The sequence below is a fragment of the Mesoplodon densirostris genome, chromosome X (assembly GCF_025265405.1).
Source record: "Mesoplodon densirostris isolate mMesDen1 chromosome X, mMesDen1 primary haplotype, whole genome shotgun sequence".
Lineage (NCBI taxonomy): Eukaryota > Metazoa > Chordata > Mammalia > Artiodactyla > Ziphiidae > Mesoplodon > Mesoplodon densirostris.
The window spans coordinates 49,451,462-49,471,658 of NC_082681.1; the positions used below are offsets into that span (position 1 = coordinate 49,451,462).

Consider the following 20,197-nt stretch of genomic DNA (forward strand, 5'->3'; position numbering starts at 1 on the left):
CAAGGTCTCCAGAGGCTTGAACCTCCATCTCGCACACTCAGCTTGCCAAACTGAGACCTCCAATGTGGAGTTGCTCCATATCCTTGGCAGTAGTTTCCATCTTTGCTTTGAGACAGGCTCCTCTGTTCTCCTCACAGTCAGCCTGTTCCCTTAACATTGCTTCTCTGAATCTGACCTTAGATGAACAAGACTGTTAACTCTTGGTAATAAAAGGGACAGATTACAAACTGTCCCCAGTGAAATAAACCAGCATGTCTACATGAGCCCAACACAACTCCCCCTGGCTTTTCTCTCCTGCACATTCCATACATTTTTCAGGATACTCACTGTGACCCTGAACCAGCTCCCTGGGGTTCCATCATGTGTGTTCTCCCCCATTTCTCTCTCCACAGGTGTTCTCTTTCTCCACACACTCTTATCCCTGTGGCCTTCACTGTGCCATCTCACTCTCCTCATGTTGTCTCGGATGGTACCGGGAGAGCTGCAGGGGGGATGTGGAGAGAAGGAGGGTGAGGGGCCATAAGTGCTAAGGAAGTCTTCTGTACACCCTCGTCTCTTTGACACCAGCACTACAATTAGCTTTGCTCAACCATTATTTCACTTCGAGCAAGCTTCTGTTTTGCAGTGAGAGAAGAAAAACAAGTCCACGGAGACTGAGAGAGGTGCATAGTCCCAGGGGCTCCTGTGTACAAACCCTGCTGCCTGACCACTTACTGTCTTACTTCGGGGTCCTCCGGGACATCCCTCTTCACCACGTTTCCAGCATCCTCCTGGAGGTGTGAGGGCTGAGGCTCACACCCATCGTGTTCGTAATGAGGGCTCCTCTCACCAGAATTACCTGGGAAAGAACTCCAACCTTTCTTTCTCCCTTGAGGTGGTCTACCACCATCACTGTATTCTGAAAAGAGGAACAAAAATACAAGTTTGCAGACACATCTGTGGTCCACTTACCACGTACCATGTCTTAGGCTAACAGCATGGTAGGGCAGGCAAAGTGCCAACCTGGCCTAAGGGACCAATCCCACAAACCTCAGAAAGGACACTCTTCTGCCTGTCCAGAGAGGACAGCCTTATCCGACAGATGGCACTCTCAGGGGACGAATCGAGGAGGAGCAGGATGAGGAAGAGGAGGACAAGGAGGAGAAAGAGGGAGGAGAAGGAGGAGGGAGGAGAGGACAACGGCGGTGAAACTTTTAAAACAGTGGAGCTGGACTGATAAAGAACCGCGGTGTATGCGTCCATGGGTTAGACTGGACAGCAGTCATATATATACCAGGAAGGCACCCGAATCTTGCCTTCTCTCAGGACTTTCCAGCAACCACACCAATACCTCTCTTGTGCTTGACAAATCCAATGAGCCACCAAACCGATTCCACTAACAACCAGCAAGCTGGCTGGACTTACTTTGCCAGTGCACTAGGAGCTTTAATCTCAGGTGGCACAGAGGTAACAACCTCCTGAACTGTCTCCCTTCCTCCAGCCTTGACCTGAACAATAGGCTGTTTGAAAGAGCCAGAGTGATCTCTCTCTTGGGCCAGCCTGAAATGCCTTTCAGCTCAGCAGGCAACTCTTCCTCACTTCAGCTCTTCTATAACAAGGGTGTGAATGATAACCTGGAATGATGTGTCAACCACCATTTCCAAGTGTTTAGGGATCCGTCTATTTGCTTTCTATTACTGGTTTCTAATTTGATTCCATCGTGGCCAGGGAGCACACTCTGGGAGATCTCAAGTCTTCTTATTTTTTTAAATAATTTTCTTTCTTTATTTATGGCTGCATTGGGATTTCGTTGCTGCACACGGGCTTTCTCTAATTGCGGCTAGCGGGGGCTACTCTTCGTTGTGGTGCATGGACATCTCATTGCAATGGCTTCTCTTGAGCTCTAGGCGCGCGGGCTTCAGTAATTGTGGCACGCGGGCTCAGTAGTTGTGTCTCGAGGGCTCTAGAGCACAGGCTCAGTAGTTGAGGCGCATGGGCTTAGCTGCTCGGCGGCATGTGGGGTCTTCCTCACCAGGGCTCGAACCAGTGTCCCCTGCACTGGCAGGCGGATTCTTAACCACTGCACCACCAGGGAAGTCCCTCAATTATGTTTGAATTTACTGACAATTGTCTGATGGTCAAGGAGATGGTCTAACTTGGTGAATGTTACAGAGACCCCCGGGGAAAAACCTGTACTCTGCTGTTGGTGGGCGGACTGTTCTATTTATGTCATGTAGATCTCCTTAGTTTACTGTGTTATTCAGGTCTTCTATATCCTTGCTGATTTTCTCTCTAGCAATTCTGTCACTTGCTAAGAGGGAGGTGGGTGTCAAAGGCCCCCACTATAATTAAAGATCTGGTTCTTTCTCCTTTCAGCTCCACCAGCTTCTGCTTCGTGTACTTTGAGGCTCTGTTGTTTGGTGAGTACGCATTTAGGATCTTTATGTCTCCCGGGTGTCCTGATCCTTTCATCATTCCGTAAGGCTTTGGCTCTTGTTCATTTTCTTTACTCTGACATCTACTGTACTGCATACTGAAGCTACAGGCACGCTTAGAAAGTGTCCTGGGTACACTTCACCTTGTATTCACTCCCAGAAGTTGTGTTGCTGTTCACCCCTCCGCCCACAAATTCTCCCCTCCCACATGTCTAATTCACCATGGAAAAAGATTTGGAAGTTTTTCGGCCCCTGCAGAAATAAGGTCGTGTCAATTCTCTTCCCCATAGGTGGATTCACTAAGGGTATTTTATTTTTAACACATTCCACTGAAACAGTGAACCAGCAGATAATCATACTAGTGGCTTGTGGGGAGGGAGGATTATGGTAATTACACTGTTAGAAACCAGCTTCCTTTGGGTTGTAATGCTTAAGGTTCTCTAGGTTTGTGTGCTGTGCCTTTTGTACATTAACTATTCCATGTTGTCTCAGGGCACACATATGAGTAAAGATCCGTCCACTGCTGATCACTCCACGATAGAGTGATTACGACCAGGCCTCAGATGAACTCCTCTGGGGAGCTGTTGCTTTCCCCGTGTGGCCCGCTGTCAGGGCAATCCTGCTACTCACAACCTTGGGACTTTCCCTGTGTGGCACTGGAAGTGAAAGTAAACACAGATGGGGCACTTGACCCACAAATGTCACTTGCTCAGTCCCCAAAACTCGGAGGGGGCATGGTGTGCTCTCTTTCTCCCACACTCCACATCCAACTGGTCAGGAAATTCTCTCGGCCCCTCTCTCAAAGTATGTCCAGAAGCCAGCCACTTCTCACCACCTCCATTACCACCACCCTGGCCAAGACACCAACATCTACCTCCTGGACTGGACTGCTGTCCAGCTGGCCCCTCTGCTTTCATCCTGGCTCCCTTACCTGTCTGTTTTCAGCCCAGCAGCAGAGTGCAAGTCACATCATTTCAGTCCTCTGCTCAACACCACATCACAATGGTTTGAAGCCCACCAACATGCTCAAAAGCCAGGAGTTCATAATGACCCTCATCAACAATAACAACAACAAAGAGGAACCTTATTGCTGACCTTTGGAGAATGCCGGGCAACCAACTCGTTTTCAGGGAAATCCAGCAATGAAAGGGAAAAGTTCACATTTTAAAGGGAGCAGTAAGGGCATGTGGTCTACATACGGTGTATAGGAAGAGTCAGAGTCATTTGCAAGAACCCACATTCCTTCCGAAATAACGTTGACGAGGGGAAAGGGTAAAAGGAGCTAGCTGACAGCTACTGCAGTCCCCTGGCTGACCAACTGCATCAGGTGCCTGAACAGGGCTAGAGACCTCCCTCAGCAAGGTGATTCAGACACAAGCAGTCTCAGACATCGCCTTGTCAAGTATTTGATAGAATAATCCAGTGAAACCATGTGGTCCTGGGATTTACTTTGCTGGGATATATTTGTTAACTGATTAAATCTCCTTACTCATTAATCGATCTGTTCATATTATGTATTTCTTTATGATTCAGTCTTGCTAGATTGTCTGTTTGGGGGACTTTATCCATTTCTTCTAGGTTTTCCAATTTGTTGGCATACAATTATTCACAGTATTCGCTAATAATCCTTTTAATTTCTGTAGTATCAGTTGTAATGTCCCTCTTTCATTTCTGAATTTAATTATTTGAGTGTCCTCTATTTTCTGTTTCTTAGTGAGTCTAACTTAGGGTTTCTTAATTTTGTGTAGCTTTAACAAAAACCCAACTCTTAGTTTCATTTACTTTTCTTCTATTGTTGTTGGTTTTTTTCTCTATTTCATTTATCTCTGCTCTTATATATCTCCTTCCTTCTGCTAGCTTTGGCTTTAGTTTCTTCTTCTGTTTCTAATTTCTTGAGGTGTAAAATTAGGTTGTTGATTTGAGATCTTTTGTCTTTTCAATGTACACATTTAAAGCTATAAACTTCCTTCTTAACATACCTTTGCTGCATCCCTTAAGTTTTGGTATGATGGACTTTCCTTTTAATTTGTCTCAAAGTAGTTTCGAATTTCCTTTGTGACTTCTTCTTTGACCCATTCATTCTTTATGAGTGTGTATGGGGATTCCAGAGAAAATGAAAACTAGAACGCCCATATGACCCAACAATCCCACTTCTTGGTATATATCCAAAAGAACTGAAAGTAGAATCTTGAGGAGATACTTGCACATCTATGTTCATAGCAGCACTATTCACAACAGCTAAGAAGTAGAAACAATTAAAATGTCCATCGATGGATAAAAGGATGAACAAATTGTGGTATATATATATATATATATATATATATATATACACACACACACACACACACACACACACACACACAATGGAATATTATGCAGCCTTTTAAAGGAAGGCAATTCTGTCATATGCTACAGCATGGATGAACCTTGAGAACATTACGCTAAATGAAATAAGCCAGTCACTAGGAGACAAATACTGTATGATTCCACTTACATAAGGTTTCTAGGGACTTCCCTGGTGGTCCAGTGGGTAAGACTCCATGCTCGTATTGCAGGGGGCCCATGTTCAATCCCTGGTCGGGGAACTAGATCCTGCAAGCATGCTGCAACTGAGAGTCTGCATGCCAAGGCTAAGAAGCCTGCATGCCACAACTGAGTCCACATGCCACAACTAAGAAGTCTGCATGCCGCAACTAGAGATCCAGCATGCTGCAACAAAGAGCCGGCGCAGCCAAAATAATAAATAAATAGATAGATATTTTTAAAGTTGGGAAAACTATCGTAAACAGAGTCCATGGGTTTAATCAAAATAAGGTATCTAAAGTAGTCAGATTCATAGAAACAGACAGTAGAATGGGGTTACCAGGGACTGGGGGGAAGGGACAAAGGGGAATTGCTGTTTAAAGTATAGAGTTTCAGAATTGAAAGATGAAAAAGTTCTGAAGATTGGTTTCACAGCAATGTGAATCAACTTAACTGTACTGAACTGAACACTTAAAACTGGTTATGATGGTAAATTTTATGTCATGTATTTTTACCATAGTTTGTAAACCTGCATATTAGAGTGTGATTACTCAAAAGGAAATATTAAGAAAAGTTTTTGTTTGGATATGTAAATACAAACGGAAAGAAGTCAACGTAAAGGAACACGTGAGAATGTCAACTGTGCTTATGAGTAGGTGTTTGGAATGCACAAGAGGTGTACTTTCACGTGCATGCTTTACTTGCATAAAAGGCTGGGTCAGGTTTTGCCATGGGCTTGGGGGGAAGCACTATTACTATTGACTCATTCCATAGCATAACAGGAAAAATTATCGATAATCAGATCCACCTGTCTTCTCTCTGATTATTAAGCTACGTCACTTTGGACAATTCACCCAACTTCTCCTGATCTCAAATTACTTACATGTAAAAATCAGGGATTAGAGCTAACCACCACCTCAATCAAGATACAAGGCATACAGCCATAAAAAGAAATGTAATTGAGCTATTTGTAATGAGGTGGATAGACCTAGAGTCTGTCATACAGGGTGAAGTAAGTCAGAAAGAGAAAGACAAATACCGTATGCTAACACATATACATGGAGCTTAAGAAAAAAAATTTCATGAAGACCCTAGGGGTAAAACAGGAATAAAGGCACAAAATTACTTGAGAATGGACCTGAGGATATGGGGAGGGGGAAGGGTAAGCTGTTGCGAAGCAAGAGAGAGGCATGGACATATATACACTACCAAACGTAAGGTAGATAGCTAGTGGGAAGCAGCCGCATAGCACAGGGAGTTCAGAACGGTGCGGTGCCTTGTGACCACCTAGAGGGGTGGGATACAGAGGGTGGGTGGGAGGGAGATGCAAGAGGGAAGGGATATGGGAACAGATGTTTATGTATAACTGATTCACTTTGTTATAAAGCAGAAACTAACACACCATTGTGAAGCAATTATGCTCCAATTTAAAAAAAAAAAGATATAAAGCATATATCACACTCCAAACGGTTCCCGGTTAATCTTTCCACCTCCCAGCTCCATATAAACCTTGATCTGCTCACAGTCCCTATATATTTGTTTTGCCTGCTGTAGAATTTCTTGGAAATGGAATCATACATGCTGCACACCTTTGTGTCTGGCTTTTTAAAGTCAGCATCATGTTTTTGAAATCCATTTATGTTCCTGCCTATTCTATTCCTGAGTAATGTCCCACAGTATGGGTTGTAGTTCTCCACCTCGTTTACACAGTAGAGCCACTTGGGGAGTTTGAGAATATCACCAGCTCCAAGCTATACCCACAATAATTAAAGCAGAACTGGGTTGAGACCCAGGCACCCTCATTTTGTAAATTCTCCACGTGACTGAAGTGTGCAACCACAGTTGAAAGCTACTGTATTAAAGTATCAGCTTTTGGTTTATGCTTGCCAGAGACCGTAGCAATGGATGCCACCTCATTTTGCTGGCTTTCCACTCTGCTGTTTTAGGGACCTAGTGATTCCATTAGCTTAAATTAGAGACTGGCAGACTACAGCCCATGGGCCAAACCTGGCCTGGGGCCTGTTTCTCTAGGGCCTGCAAGGTAAGAATGGTTTTTACATATTTCAATGGTTAAAACAATAATATTTCTTGACATGTGAAAATTATTTGAAATCCACACGCCAAGGTCCATACGCAGAGTTTTAGTGGAACACAGCCATACTTGTCTGTGGAGGCTTCCGCTCTACAACAGCAGAGCTGAGTAGTTACGAAAGAGACAAAATGGCCCACAAAGCCTCAAATATTTGTCACCTGGCCCTTTCCAGGGAGTCTGTTGAGCTCTGGCTTAGAGCAAGTGTCCTTAAAGCAAATGCACAGTAACTGTGGTAAATGGCTGACGGTCCCTTTGGCTAAGCCTGGGAAGAAGATTTACTACAGTAACTTGCGACTTCACCGTAGGGTCCTTCCTCAGTAGTCCACTCATTCATGGTGTTCTGGGTCAAGTGTGGGAATTGAGTAAAGGACTACCATTTGCCATCAAGAGAGGTCAAGTCACCAGACCTAGAGCTTGATTTATTTATTTTTATGTTCTTATATTTTATTACAAATCTTTGTTTATATTTTATTTATTTTTACACTGATCAAATGCAACTTTGGAGTATGTTCAGATATTTCAGATCCAAGGGATCTGTTGATCAATTAGCCACCTTCAGAGGTTGCTACAGGTCAAACCAGTGTCACTACCCTTCCATCCTTGCTGTTTATTAAGTAAACAGCACTCACCTTGAGGCAGGAGATTAAGTGCTCCTACTGGGCCTGCAACTCCAGAACCCCAACATCCCCACTCAAGTGAGGGTGACCCTGTCAATGGCAGAATCTCCCATCTCATCTGTGGCCTACACAAGTCAGCCACTTCAGAACACTTCAAAGATGAAGATGCCCTCCACACTAATGTGTTTCTCAGTGCTGTGGGGGAAAGGAGTGTCCTCTGGGTCCCAAACAGCAGCTGCCTGGCCCACCAACACACTGACTTCAAAGGCATTTCAATTCAAGTGACCAGAGGTACAGCTGGTAACGCTTGAAACTGAGTCCCCCTAAAACCGAGTTCCCTTGCCAAGTTTATGATTAACTTCTCTATCCAAAACTTTATTCTCTCTCTTGTCCCCCTCATGATCCCCTCAGGATTGAGGAGTATCTAAGAAAATGGGGGACTGACACTGAACAGAACCCTTCAGGGCCCTCCTGGGTACAAAAGCCCCACTGTGTTCCTTGTTTCTTGTCGGTAGAAAAAGGCTTTGGCCCCCTAGGCCTTCCCTGAGTTCCAAAGAACAGACTCAAGCACTTACTAGTTAGGGAAGTGAGGAAATGCAGAAACAAAGGAAAAGCAGTCAAAGAAACAAAACTGAGCTATTTGTAGAGAGGTGGATGGACCTAGAGTCTGTCATACAGCATGAAGTAAGTCAGAAAGAGAAAAAGAAATACTGTATGCTAACACATATATAGGGAATCTAAAAAAAAATGGTCATGAAGGACCGAGGGGCAAGACGGGAATAAAGACAACGACCTACTAGAGAATGGACTTGAGGATACGGGGACGGGGAAGGGTAAGCTGGGATGAAGTGAGAGAGTGGCATGGACATGTATACACTACCAAACAGAAAATAGATAGCTAGTGGGAAGCATCTGCATACCACAGGGAGATCAGCTCAGTTCCTGGTGACCACCTAGAGGGGTGGGATAGGGAGGGTGGGAGGGAATAAGATGCAAGAGGGAAGAGATATGGGGACATATGTATATGTATAACTGATTCACTTTGTTAGAAACAGAAACTAACACACCATTGTAAAGCAATTATACTCCAATAATGATGTTAAAAAAAAAGAAAGAAAGAAAAGTAGTCAAGAAACAATAGTGCAGTGATAAAGCAGAGTCCTAGTTTCTCTGCAAGGGATAACAACTTCATACATATCTTTGAGCTGTTACGCAGAAACTAAGATCCCCTTCCCAGGTGGAGGATGGTGACTGCATGCTGACCACAGCACACTGAACTCAGACAGGTTAGAACCAGAATGCTGATGATTAAGATCCCTGAAACAGCACCCTGTTTCCTCACCAACAAACAATCAGAGGAAAGTCATGCACTTCCCTGAAAGTCAGCAGGGGGTTAGAGTCTTCTGAACACAAGCAGCCAGTTCTCCTTGCTTGGCACCCAGAAAACAAACACTGTACTTTCCTTCACCGACAACCCAGCGTCAGTAGATTGGCTTTGCTGTGCAGCAGGCGAGTGGACCCAACTTATGTCCAGTCTCGCAACTGCAACTCTTTCACCATTGTGTGCCATGGAACACTATGATTCATCCTCTGTTACCAACTGGGTCCTTACTATCTTCAGATCCACCTAGACCGGATAACATATCCCCGATCCCCACTGCCTTCAGGGCCCTTTGCTTGCAAACAATTTTGGTGTCAAGTACTCTATTAATCAAAGTCCCCACTTCCTTATGCCAGATATTCATTCTGGTTATTTTATAAAAATAAGACATCTTTAATAAAACATATCACACAGCTTACAAAAATTCTGTGAGGGCCAGAAAAGTGGGCTTGGATGCTGCACAGCCAGGGGAAGCCCCCTCACGCTGTGGGACTGGTATAGCTGAAACACCCCTGCTGCCTATGAGCTAACCAACATGTATGACAGAGACTGAATTCCAGGCACTCTGCTGTGGCTGCCCATAAAAAGCAGAGATATCTCCTATCATATGTAGCTGATCCTGCTTGTGGCTCCCACATTACTCAGTTCTACCTCCAAGATTCACTATGGTGCATAGGCTTGATACACAGAGGTCTTCTTTGGGACCCCAGACAAAAGGGGGTCTAGGAAACAAACACACACACACACACAAACACAAACACACACATACAAATGTAGGTCTCCATTCTTGTTTTTAGCTTTCCAGTAATCTACAGTACAAGAAAACATGTAAGAGTGTTTATGAGTGTTGGAATAGTTGCCAGGTGAGCCAACTTGAGGTATATTCCACAGGACTAATATTTTTGCTATCGTAAATGGTATATTCACTTTGAAAATATTATTTTCTATTTTGTGCAATTATTTTGTGTATATTAGTCCTTCATCCAGTAAACTGGTTAATCACTATTATTATAATTTTCCATAGATCCTCTTGAGTATTATATGAAGACAATTATACTCACAGTTTTGTTCCTTTTCACTTTTGCACATGTATTAATTAATGTATGTATGTATTTTGGCTTACTGCAATGCCTAGGAGACTCAGTAAGATGTTGAACAGAAGTGATTATATGAATCATCTTCGCCTCTTCTGATTTAGAATGGAATGCTTTTAATGTCTCATTATTACGTACAGTGTTTGTTATAGATTTCTTAAAGCACACATTATCATTTTCAAGAAATATCTTTCTATTCCCAATTAGCTAAGAGTTATTTTTGTTGTTGTTTAAACTTGATTGGTTGTTGAATTTTATTGCATGCATGTTTTTCTGGAATCTTTGTGACAATCATCCTTTTCTTGCTCCTTTATACTATTAATGTGTTGAACTACATTATGAATCTCCTAATGTTAAACCAACATTGCAAGTTTGGTATAAACACAACTTTGCCCTGCTGTATTATCTGTTTTAGCCATTGCTGGATTAAGTTTGCCTTTATCTTATTTGTAGTTTTTGCATTTTTATAACTAATTAAGATTGACCAGAAATTTTGCCTTCTCATGCATGCAATGTCAAGAATAAGCTGAATATTTTGTTTCCCCAATATAATGTTCTTTTTTCTAAAACTTTCCCATTCAGTATTAATTTTCAAATTATCAGCATATCTTTTTCATAATATTACCTTTTAAATCTTTACTGTAAATACAAGCAAGACACCTTCTTCAAAAGTGGCTTATCTGTGCCTTCTAATTCTCTTGACTCATATTGCCAAAGGTTTCCTTATTTTTTATACTTTCAAAGCACTAACATCTAGCATTTTTATTCAACTCTTCCATGTCTGTTATCAATTTCATTAACTTGTGCTCTTAATTTATTTTCTTGCCAATACGGAAATGTATGAGATAATTTTTATCAAGTATATGACAAATCCACAGTCTTTTCATCTACCATCACGTTTTCTTTTATAATTTCTGTCCTCGAATAGCATGGATATCCAAATATCCAGTACATTTCATTACTTGGAAAAGACCTGTGGCTTACCGATGAGGGGGGTTTAACTAAATCCACTGTTGAAATATCAGATGATTAAGGGAGATGGAACTGCAGTATTGAAGCAAAGGAACTTCTATGATAAGTACATATGAACTTCACTGAAGAGGACAGCATACAATATAGAAAGGAGTAGGAACAGAAAGAACACGGACTTTGAAATCATATATCCAGAATGTGCGCTGTCCCTTACTGCGTATGTGATTTTAGGCGAGTATTTTACCTCTCTGAGCCTCAATTCCATCATGCAGTAGTGCTGTTTGCCATGTGTTTCCATTTGTCCCTGTTCCGGGGACCTGGAAGAGCTGTACCTCTTCACCTCCTTGGTTTGGGCAGGGCTGTGTATGTGACTGGTTCTGGCTAGTGGGTTGTGAGTGACATGTGCTATTTCTGGGCCAGAACATATGGTTGTTGGATTGAGACCTTGCAGGGTCCGCTTCTCCTCAGGCACAGGGACTGACAATTTCTTAGATGATGGCTGCTCTGTCAGTTTGAGTCTCCAAGTCATTCCAGTAAGAATGGCTCAGACCCCCAAAGTCCACCATCCTGTGAGGGGCATGCGCCTGCCATGGACATGTAGTCGAAGTGAGGAATAAGCCCCTGAGATACGGGGACTGTCTATTACCACAGCATAATCTAGCCTATCTTGATTCTTGGATCTTATCTGTAAGTTAAAATATCATCCTCTCAGGATTTTTCTGAGGATTAAATGAGAAAACTGGTATGACAAGGTTTCCACAGTCCTTGACGTATAACAGGAACTCAAAAAATGGCAGCTATAATGATTAAATAATAATAACAAACTAGTTTTGAAAAAGTGTGGAAAATTGCTATAAAAGGAGAGCTATTTCATCCACTCATCGTTACGGTAAGTTGTATCATCTTTTCAAGATTGGGGCATTTTATTTTATTTTTCAGACTTCCTAATGACTAGCACTTATGCACTTATTTCTTGCCATCATGATATCAGAAACATAAATTGAGGTTATATGTAAAGAATGAAAAAGTGGAAAGATTAAGCAAAAGAGAGAATGACTAATGACATAAGATAAAATGAGTTAGCAATAAGTAGTTTCTCAATGAGAAGAACAGATTATAATTATTAGTAAGCATACATTCTACTTAGTAAACAAAGGTACAAGGTATTAATGTGGCAGAAGAGATTTAGTTTGAACAGGCTTTCCCAAAATGTTTTCTGAGGAACACTAGTACTTCCAGTGGACTGTCGGAAAATGTTCCATCCCCATATAGCTTGAGGAAACTACCTGCTACAGACTGACTGTTTATGTACCAACCTAGGCTCCAAGGTGACAGTATTTGCAGGTCGAGTCTTTGGTAGGTGATTAGGTCATGAGGGAGGTGCCGTGATGTATGGGATTAGTGCCTTTATAAAAGAGGACCCAGAGAGCTCCCTTGCCCTTTCTGCCATGTGAGGATACAGCGTGAAGACAGCCCTTTAGGAACCAGGAAGCAGACTCTCACCAGACACTCAACCTGCTCATGCCTTGATTTTGGACTTCACAGACTCCAGAACCGTGAAAAATAAATTCTTGTAAGTTACAAGCCACCCGGTCCATGGTGTTCTACTACAGCAGCCTGAACAAGCTAAGACACTACCCTTCTCTTTGAGATTCAAGTGGCATATGATCTTAAAAATATGACATATAGAAATCCTTTATACCTTCATTCTTGTATGTCCCATATTTCTTCAATGGATAAAAGCATTTTGGTTGTTGCTGTCTCTCAGACATAGTGTGTTGTAGAACAAACCTGAAAGTGCTGAAATGAGAGGAAAGAAATGGCTATTATATAATTTAAAAAATATATCACCCCATTAACCGTCTCTCAAACAATCTTTAAATCCCTCACAAATGTGAACACCTTATTTTACTTGCTGCATTTTACTCATTAAGTACCATCTACGTGATTTTTATGATATGTATCATCTATAATATTACTTCATATGGTTTTCTTAAATAAATTCACTGTTTTTTCCCACATGAAGGAAAGGGGAGAACTTTCAAGGAATGTAACAAGGAATGGTTAGAAAATCAAGAGGAAAATCAGAAGCCAGTTGTGGCTGGCTGGACTAATTTAAGCCGCTTAGAGAGTCCAAGCAGAAAAAGATTATGGCATCCCACCCCACACACACTTTGAAAAACTACTGGTCGGCAAAGCATATACAGAAAACAAATTCTGAACCTTAACGTGCTGGCTACTTTCACACTTTTACTGAAAAAAAATATCAAATTAAAAAAAGTCTCTCTCCTTTCCTCTCTCCACACAACAAATTAAGAGACAGAAATTCAGATCAGATTTGAAATCATCGATACGAAGTGGCATCTAGGAGTTCTCTGCTGTTCCCAATAACAAACGTGGTCAGAGGAGAGCAGAGGACACCATCACATGGCAGGTAGTGAATACGGATACAAAACGGAGATAAGCAAGAGTAGGGCTTTAATGTGGGGGTTGGCAAGGAAGGGGGAAGGGAGGGGTCCACCCAGTTTCCCGAGCCTAGCTGCCGAGAGCAGCCCATGAATGCCTGCCGCCCGCTGTCCCGCCGATTCTGAGTGAACCTCTAGTACTGGAGGGCGCCCCTCCTACCCGACTACCGCCTACCGTGTCAGAATATGAAAGTCGGTGGAAAGGATGGCATCAGAGCCAGAGCCTCATCAAGTTCCCCCTCAGCCAGGACAAGTACCTTAATTCTAAAGGTCTTCTTCACCTCTCGGTCTGACTCCTCAGAAGGCTAAGCCGAGCTACCCACCGTTCGGCAGGCTCTCCGCACGCTATAACGGCGCCTCCCGAGGTCACGACCTTACGGCGTCACGTGACTGCGGGACCTACGTAACGTAACGCGCCGCTGTGGGGCCCTACCTGACTTCCAGGGGCTTGGCTGGCGGAGGCCACAGAGTAGAAGGATGCATGTGACGTCAGGATTCAGGAGCCCTCAATCGTGAAGTGTGACCGAGAGAACTGAGCCTCAGGAGACCACAGCATGTCCCATGATCGTAGAATATACACGACCAACAGCCGAAGGGTAGGTGCGGTGTTCACATGACGGCAGGCGCTTTGCCTGCCATGTGATGGTAGCGGCCACATCCCTGTTGACTCAGGGATCTGAAGATTCTGGTAGGCAGCAATCTTCACGAGATTAGAGATGGCTGAGCCTGATGTGTGACCAAGGGGGATATGTGACGGACCATAGCATCCATATGACTCTCAGAAGCAGGTCACCTTTGTGACTTGGAGGGCTGAGGCTCCCACATGCCCCTAGCTCGTGAGGGCCACATGACAGGATGAATCCACATGATGGGCAGGGTTTAGGAGTCTGCCATGCTCTAGCGCCTTGAAAAGCTGGATCTACCACATGATCATAGTGGCAATAGGTCCAGAGAGACTACACGAGCTCAGGGTTTAAGGGCTCATGGTGCTGACATGGCCAGTAGGTCTGGGCCTGCCACATAACTGTCTGGGCCTGCCACTTGATGGCCGCATCTGCGTGAACATAGCCATAGGAGCCCACGGTGCTCAAAAGCTGGGTCAGCCTCCTGAGTGTAGCCTAGTGACAGTAGGGTTCTCCCGGCTGCGTGTTTCAGGAGGCCGTTCTCTTCACGAGAGCTGGAGATCTGAGATTGCCCACATTCCTGGGCTTCCCGTTGATGGTGGTGCCTCCGGATGATCTTCCTCAGAACACAAGCTGGCTTCACCTGCCCCAACCCCTTTTTAATGTGCTAATGTGCTTCGTTCGTGTGCTAATTTTTTTCCTAATAACACGTGAAATTTAATGCATAAATTAACACATAGCAATGGACTAGGTCCTCCCTAAATCCATAACCATTACCATATTTTAAGGTCTACTTCAAAAACCTAAGCAGTGGGTACAGGTAAGCTTTGTTGCCATAATTTCATGCAAGTCTAAGAGAAATTAAAGCAAACACAGTAAGTGAATTTTAGCTGTTAATTTGAAGAAAATGTATATAATGATTAATATGTGTCAGGCACTTTAAAACGTCAGCTCCTTTAATAGTGGCAATTCTATCAACTAGGTATTATGATTATTATTCCAGTTTTCACAGATGAGAAAGTGGAAGCACAGATGTGTTAAGTCACTTGCCTAAGAGGTAACTGAACCTATAGGTGCCAAAGCAGGTTTTACTCCCAGGCACCCTGGCTCCAGACTTTGTGTTTGGATCACCCACAAGAGCCTCCAAAGAAAATTAAGAATAATTCAGTCTTCCTTATTCAGACTAAGCGGAAAGGCATCCGCAGTTACTGAAAAGATGAGATCATAGAGGACCTCTTTAAAGTGCCATTTAAATAATTTCCAGTACTACCAGTAATTAGAACTAATCGTAGCTGAAGCCAGTTAAGGCCCTTGGATTCATTTTAAGGTATAAATATAAACTTATCCTTAATAAGTGAAGTATATGTGTATATAAAAGGTGGTATAAAATGCTAGACGTTAGTTGAAAACGTTTCCTTCTTTTATTTTTAAACACTCTAAAGAGAAATACTGCAGACTTTATGGCTCTTTTTCTCTAAAGAGAAATATTGCAGACTTTATGGCTCTTTACAGAATTCCAAAAGTTAAAAGTAAGCATAATCTGAATTAGATATTACTGCACTTTTATTTTGTTTGCATCTGCCTAGAAAGGACAGAGAAAGGGAAAGGAGGATATAAAATATAGTTTTGTTTTTTTTTTAATCGCAGTTTTACAAACACCTCTTCTGCTGATTTGTGTGGAAAACTGAATATCTGTCTGTATATCCAAAAGAGATTTGAAGTGAACTTGCGTGTTTGCTGGCTTAGGCAAACTTAATGCTATACAAGCAGTGGGATTATTTTGCTGGCACCCTGCATCGTGGCATGGCTACATAAATAACCTGAAGAAAATACAACAGACCAAATTTTGCACCATGGTTAAATTTGAATATACTAGTAAGGATAACAGACTGTTTGTAGTTGTAAGCCTATTGAAGGAAGTAGTGATTGTTTGGAATGACTCTGTTTGGGCACATTAGTGTTACTTAGATAATTTTGGAAAATTATTTATGGGACAAATGTAAATGCAGGGTATGAAAATGGAGCCACGTGTTTACAATAGAGCGTATTATGAAACCTCAAGATGGAATTAGGAAGCATCTGTATACAATCACTGGATGGAATCCGCCATCAAGACCTGATGTCTGTCCCAACTGAAGCTTCTGTAATGGACAAATCCACTAATGGTGATTGAGGTCAACTTCTTTCACCAAAAGGCAAACCCTGGAGTTCTAATTATAATTTTCTTGCGAAAGGTTAGATATTCTCCTGTCAGAACTAATGGTCGTATCATTTATTCTTGCCCTGCGATGATTACCAGGAGCTATTTTAGGATTAAAAAATATATTTAGTTACACCAGTGGGTGCCTGTCAGCTCTTTCTTACATACATTGGGGAAGGGACGCTAAGGCTATGGATAAACACCTGTATGAACACAGCTTATGTGAGCTAGGCAGTTTAGGCACTGCACGTATCAGGTGCTGTGTCTGTTTAGGTGAGGCAGGCTGATAAGCTATTCTTCTTGAATGTTGTTTGGCAAGGTTTACTGGGAACAACTTTTACTTCTTTTATATTTATGTTTTGGGGTGGATGTTTTGGAGGTCAGTGCTAGTGGCTTTGTTTAACACACAGAAATGGGAAAGGAGAATAGCAGACATTTGTGATGCTGCTAAATTAAACACAAATACTCAAATGCTTTTGGTTCAAACACAAATATGTACAACTCAAGTAGAGGTCCTAAGTGAATTTACATTCAGAAAGGAAAATTGACTTAATCTGGTAACATTATCCAAGAGAACTTATCAGATATTGCTGTACCTTTATAGAAATGGTAATCGAAACATGTTTTTCTTTGTTCCTTTAAGAAGCTCCTTAATTAACTAGAAGTGACTTTACTGTCAGTGTCAAGCAATGGGAAAGAAGAGAAACAATTGGAGGTAATGCTCCCTGTCAGAGTACTCAGTGTGCTCCCTTCCCCCAGCCCAGTGTAAATTTTAACAGCTCTAGGTGATGAGCTCATTCTTCGGGACTACCACAGCGAGGAAACAAAAAATTACATCCACAGTGAAAACTTCTTTTGAGGCCAAAGGATGGAAAGGGTTGAGAAGGCAGGGATTCCTTTCATAAACTATGTCATTTGTGATGGTATGATTCTCTGGTACAGTTTGAAAATCCCTTCCGGGTGAAGACCATTTAAAAATTAAATAAGTGTGTTTCAAGGCTTTAAAAATTATTAGACAGGGAGAATTGAAGTGGTCCTAGCTTGGCTCTTGTTATCCACTCATTGTAACTATTTTTTTGCCACAACCCCCAAATAATTCTAACTATAGTCCTTGAAAGTATTGTGAAATGTGTTTTTACGTAAACAGCCACATTGTTTTCTTGTTATGATATCACACTGCCATCTACTGCTGGTGGATATGTTCCCATATCATGTAAATGAGTGAGATTTGCCAGCTTTCTTTAGGATAGAAGCAGGCTTTGAGGACTAAGTCATATCAATGAACTCTGCATTTTCATCACATCACCAGATGATGTTTTAATTATCTAATTCATGTAGCCTGTTTGGGTCCAAAGATCATCTAAAATGTACATGATGCTCTACCTTTTTCCCCCACAAAATCGGGAAAAACCTGGCATATCCTGTGCTCTCTAAAAACTGACAGGCACTTGCGATAGGTAACTATCTCTGGATTCTGAAATTCTACTTTAGTCTAGTGTATCTGTTTTTATATGGGACACGTTGATGCAATTCAAAGTCTCCCAAATAGGGAGGAGTATCAAGATGGTGCAGTAGAAGTATGTGGAGCTCACCTCTCCCCACAAACACATTAAAAATACCCCTACATGTGAGGCAGTTCTCACAGAAAACCAACTGGAAGCTGGCAGAAGATCTCCTACACAACCAAAGCTGCAAGGAATATCTCTACATATCCAGGAAGGACAGAACAAAATTTTAAAGACATGAGGACGGTCCTGGCCCCCCTGGGGGAGATCTGTAAAGGAGGAGAGGTACACATTGGCAGACCATTGCCCCGGGGAGCCCCTTTGCCTGCTGGAAAAGCCACTGGGGTAGATGGAGGGGCTGGAAAAGCCTAAATTATACTCACAAGGAATGCATGCATGCTGGCTTGCTAATAATCAGGGCAGAGAGAGACTGGCACTAGCAGCTGCTGCCTTGCTGCACTTCCCAATCCAAAGCACACACAAGGTGGTGGGGCCACAGATGCACACAGCAGCTGAGCATTGAATCTTAGGTAGACAAGTCCAGGGAGAGGACTTGATCTAGATGTGTGGAGACAGCCCGGAGGACCTGGGGTATGATCTGGGCCAAACCAAGGAGCCCATTGTCAGCCTGCACATAGTGGGGGCAGGTCCTGCCACAGTGCCCATTGTCAGTGTGCACACAGTGGGGGCAGGTCTGGCCATGGTGGACTTTGCCAGCACGTGCTCCAGATGGCGCCATGGAAAGGCAGAGCAGCTGGGCACTGCATCTCGGTTGGATGGGCGCTGGGCAGGAGTATGCAGTTGTTCATTTCACGGTGGGAGCACACTGGCCCCGCTCACTCTACACCATAGCTTGGTGCCAGATCTGGAGCTGACAGGTCCTGGGAGAGGTCTGACACAGAGGCAGCCCAGGTTCCAGGCAGCGGCACAACCACCTCAATTCCTGCTGCCACAGGTCCCCGGCCCCCAGCACCAGCCTACTCCACACCACAGCCTAGCACTAGGTCTGGGGTGAACACAACAGAGAAAGGGATGCAACCTTGGGCTGCTTCTGGGCAGACCCATGGATGCCTGCACAGGAGGCACATAGGTTTGTGGTGACCACACGGGCCTCATTACCTTCAGTGGTCACCTCCTTTGCATCAGGGCTTGTGCTCAGGGGCAGTGGAACCTGACTGAACCTGACCTCAGTGCTTCTACTCCAACAGCTGGGAAGCAGACCCCAGCCCCAACAGGGCTGTGACAGCCGTAGAGCAAAGAGGAGGCCCGAGCCAACAAGCAATGCAGGCTCTGGTCAATACAAATTCAAACACACCCCGTATCAAGGGAACAAGGGCCAGCCCACTTTAAGGAAATACGTGGCAAGCACCCACACCATAACCAGCCCTTGCACCTTAAATATTGAACTCATGCCGTCTACACCGGGATCCTCCAACCTAAAAAACCCCTTCACGAACACAGTAGATTCATGCCTGTCCTAAATTCAGAAATGAAGAAAGTTAAGTAGAATGAAAAACAGAGGAACCCATCCCAATGAAAAGAACAAGAGAAATCCCCTGAAGGGACAAATAATGAAAGAGACCTCACCAGTCTACTAGACCCCAGAGTCAGAAAGGAGGTAAGAAAAAGGCTAAAGAAATTAAGGAAGATTATTGATAGAAATGCAGATCACTGCAACAAAGAAGTAGAAACTATAAAGAGAAATCAATCAAAACTAGACAATTCAATTGCTGAGATAAAAAGCAAACTAAAAGCAATAAATAGCAGACTAACCAAAGCAGAAGAATAAATAAGTGATCTGGAAGATAGAATAATGGAAATCACCACATCAGAACAGCAAACAGAAAGATAAATTTTAAAAATGAAGAAAACATATGACATCTATAGGATAATATAAAGCATGCATAATATAAATAATCATATGCATAATGTGCACAGTCATATTCATAATAGGGGTACCAGAAGAAGAGAAGAGAGGCAAGGGGATAGAAAATGTATTTGAAGAAATTATGGCTGAAAACTTCCCAAACCTAAAGAAGAAAACTGATATCCAGATACAGGAAGCACAGAGGCTCCCACACAAGAAGAACCCAAATAGAGTGACAGCAAGACATAGCATAATTAAAATGGCAAAAGTGAAAGATATAGAGAACTACAAAGTCAAATGGAAAAAAAGGTTTAAAATGGCAGTAAGTTCATACTTATCAATAATTACTTTAAATATCAGTGGACTAAATGGTCCCATCAAAAGACAGAGTGGCTGAATGGATTTAAAAAAAAACCCAAGAACCTACAATATGCTGCCTATAAG

The 20,197-nt window shown here is 42.8% G+C and overlaps 1 protein-coding gene across 1 annotated transcript in view; it reads right to left on the reverse strand.

Moving 5' to 3' along the window:
• Positions 1-471, reverse strand: part of LOC132481570 (nuclear RNA export factor 2-like) — a 44,318-nt gene extending 43,847 nt beyond the window's left edge. The window contains exon 1 of the mRNA XM_060086435.1: positions 328-471. Coding sequence (XP_059942418.1) covers positions 328-456 — 129 coding nt within the window. The 5' untranslated portion in view covers positions 457-471. The remainder of the gene's footprint in view (positions 1-327) is intronic.
• Positions 472-20,197: the final 19,726 nt, after the last annotated feature.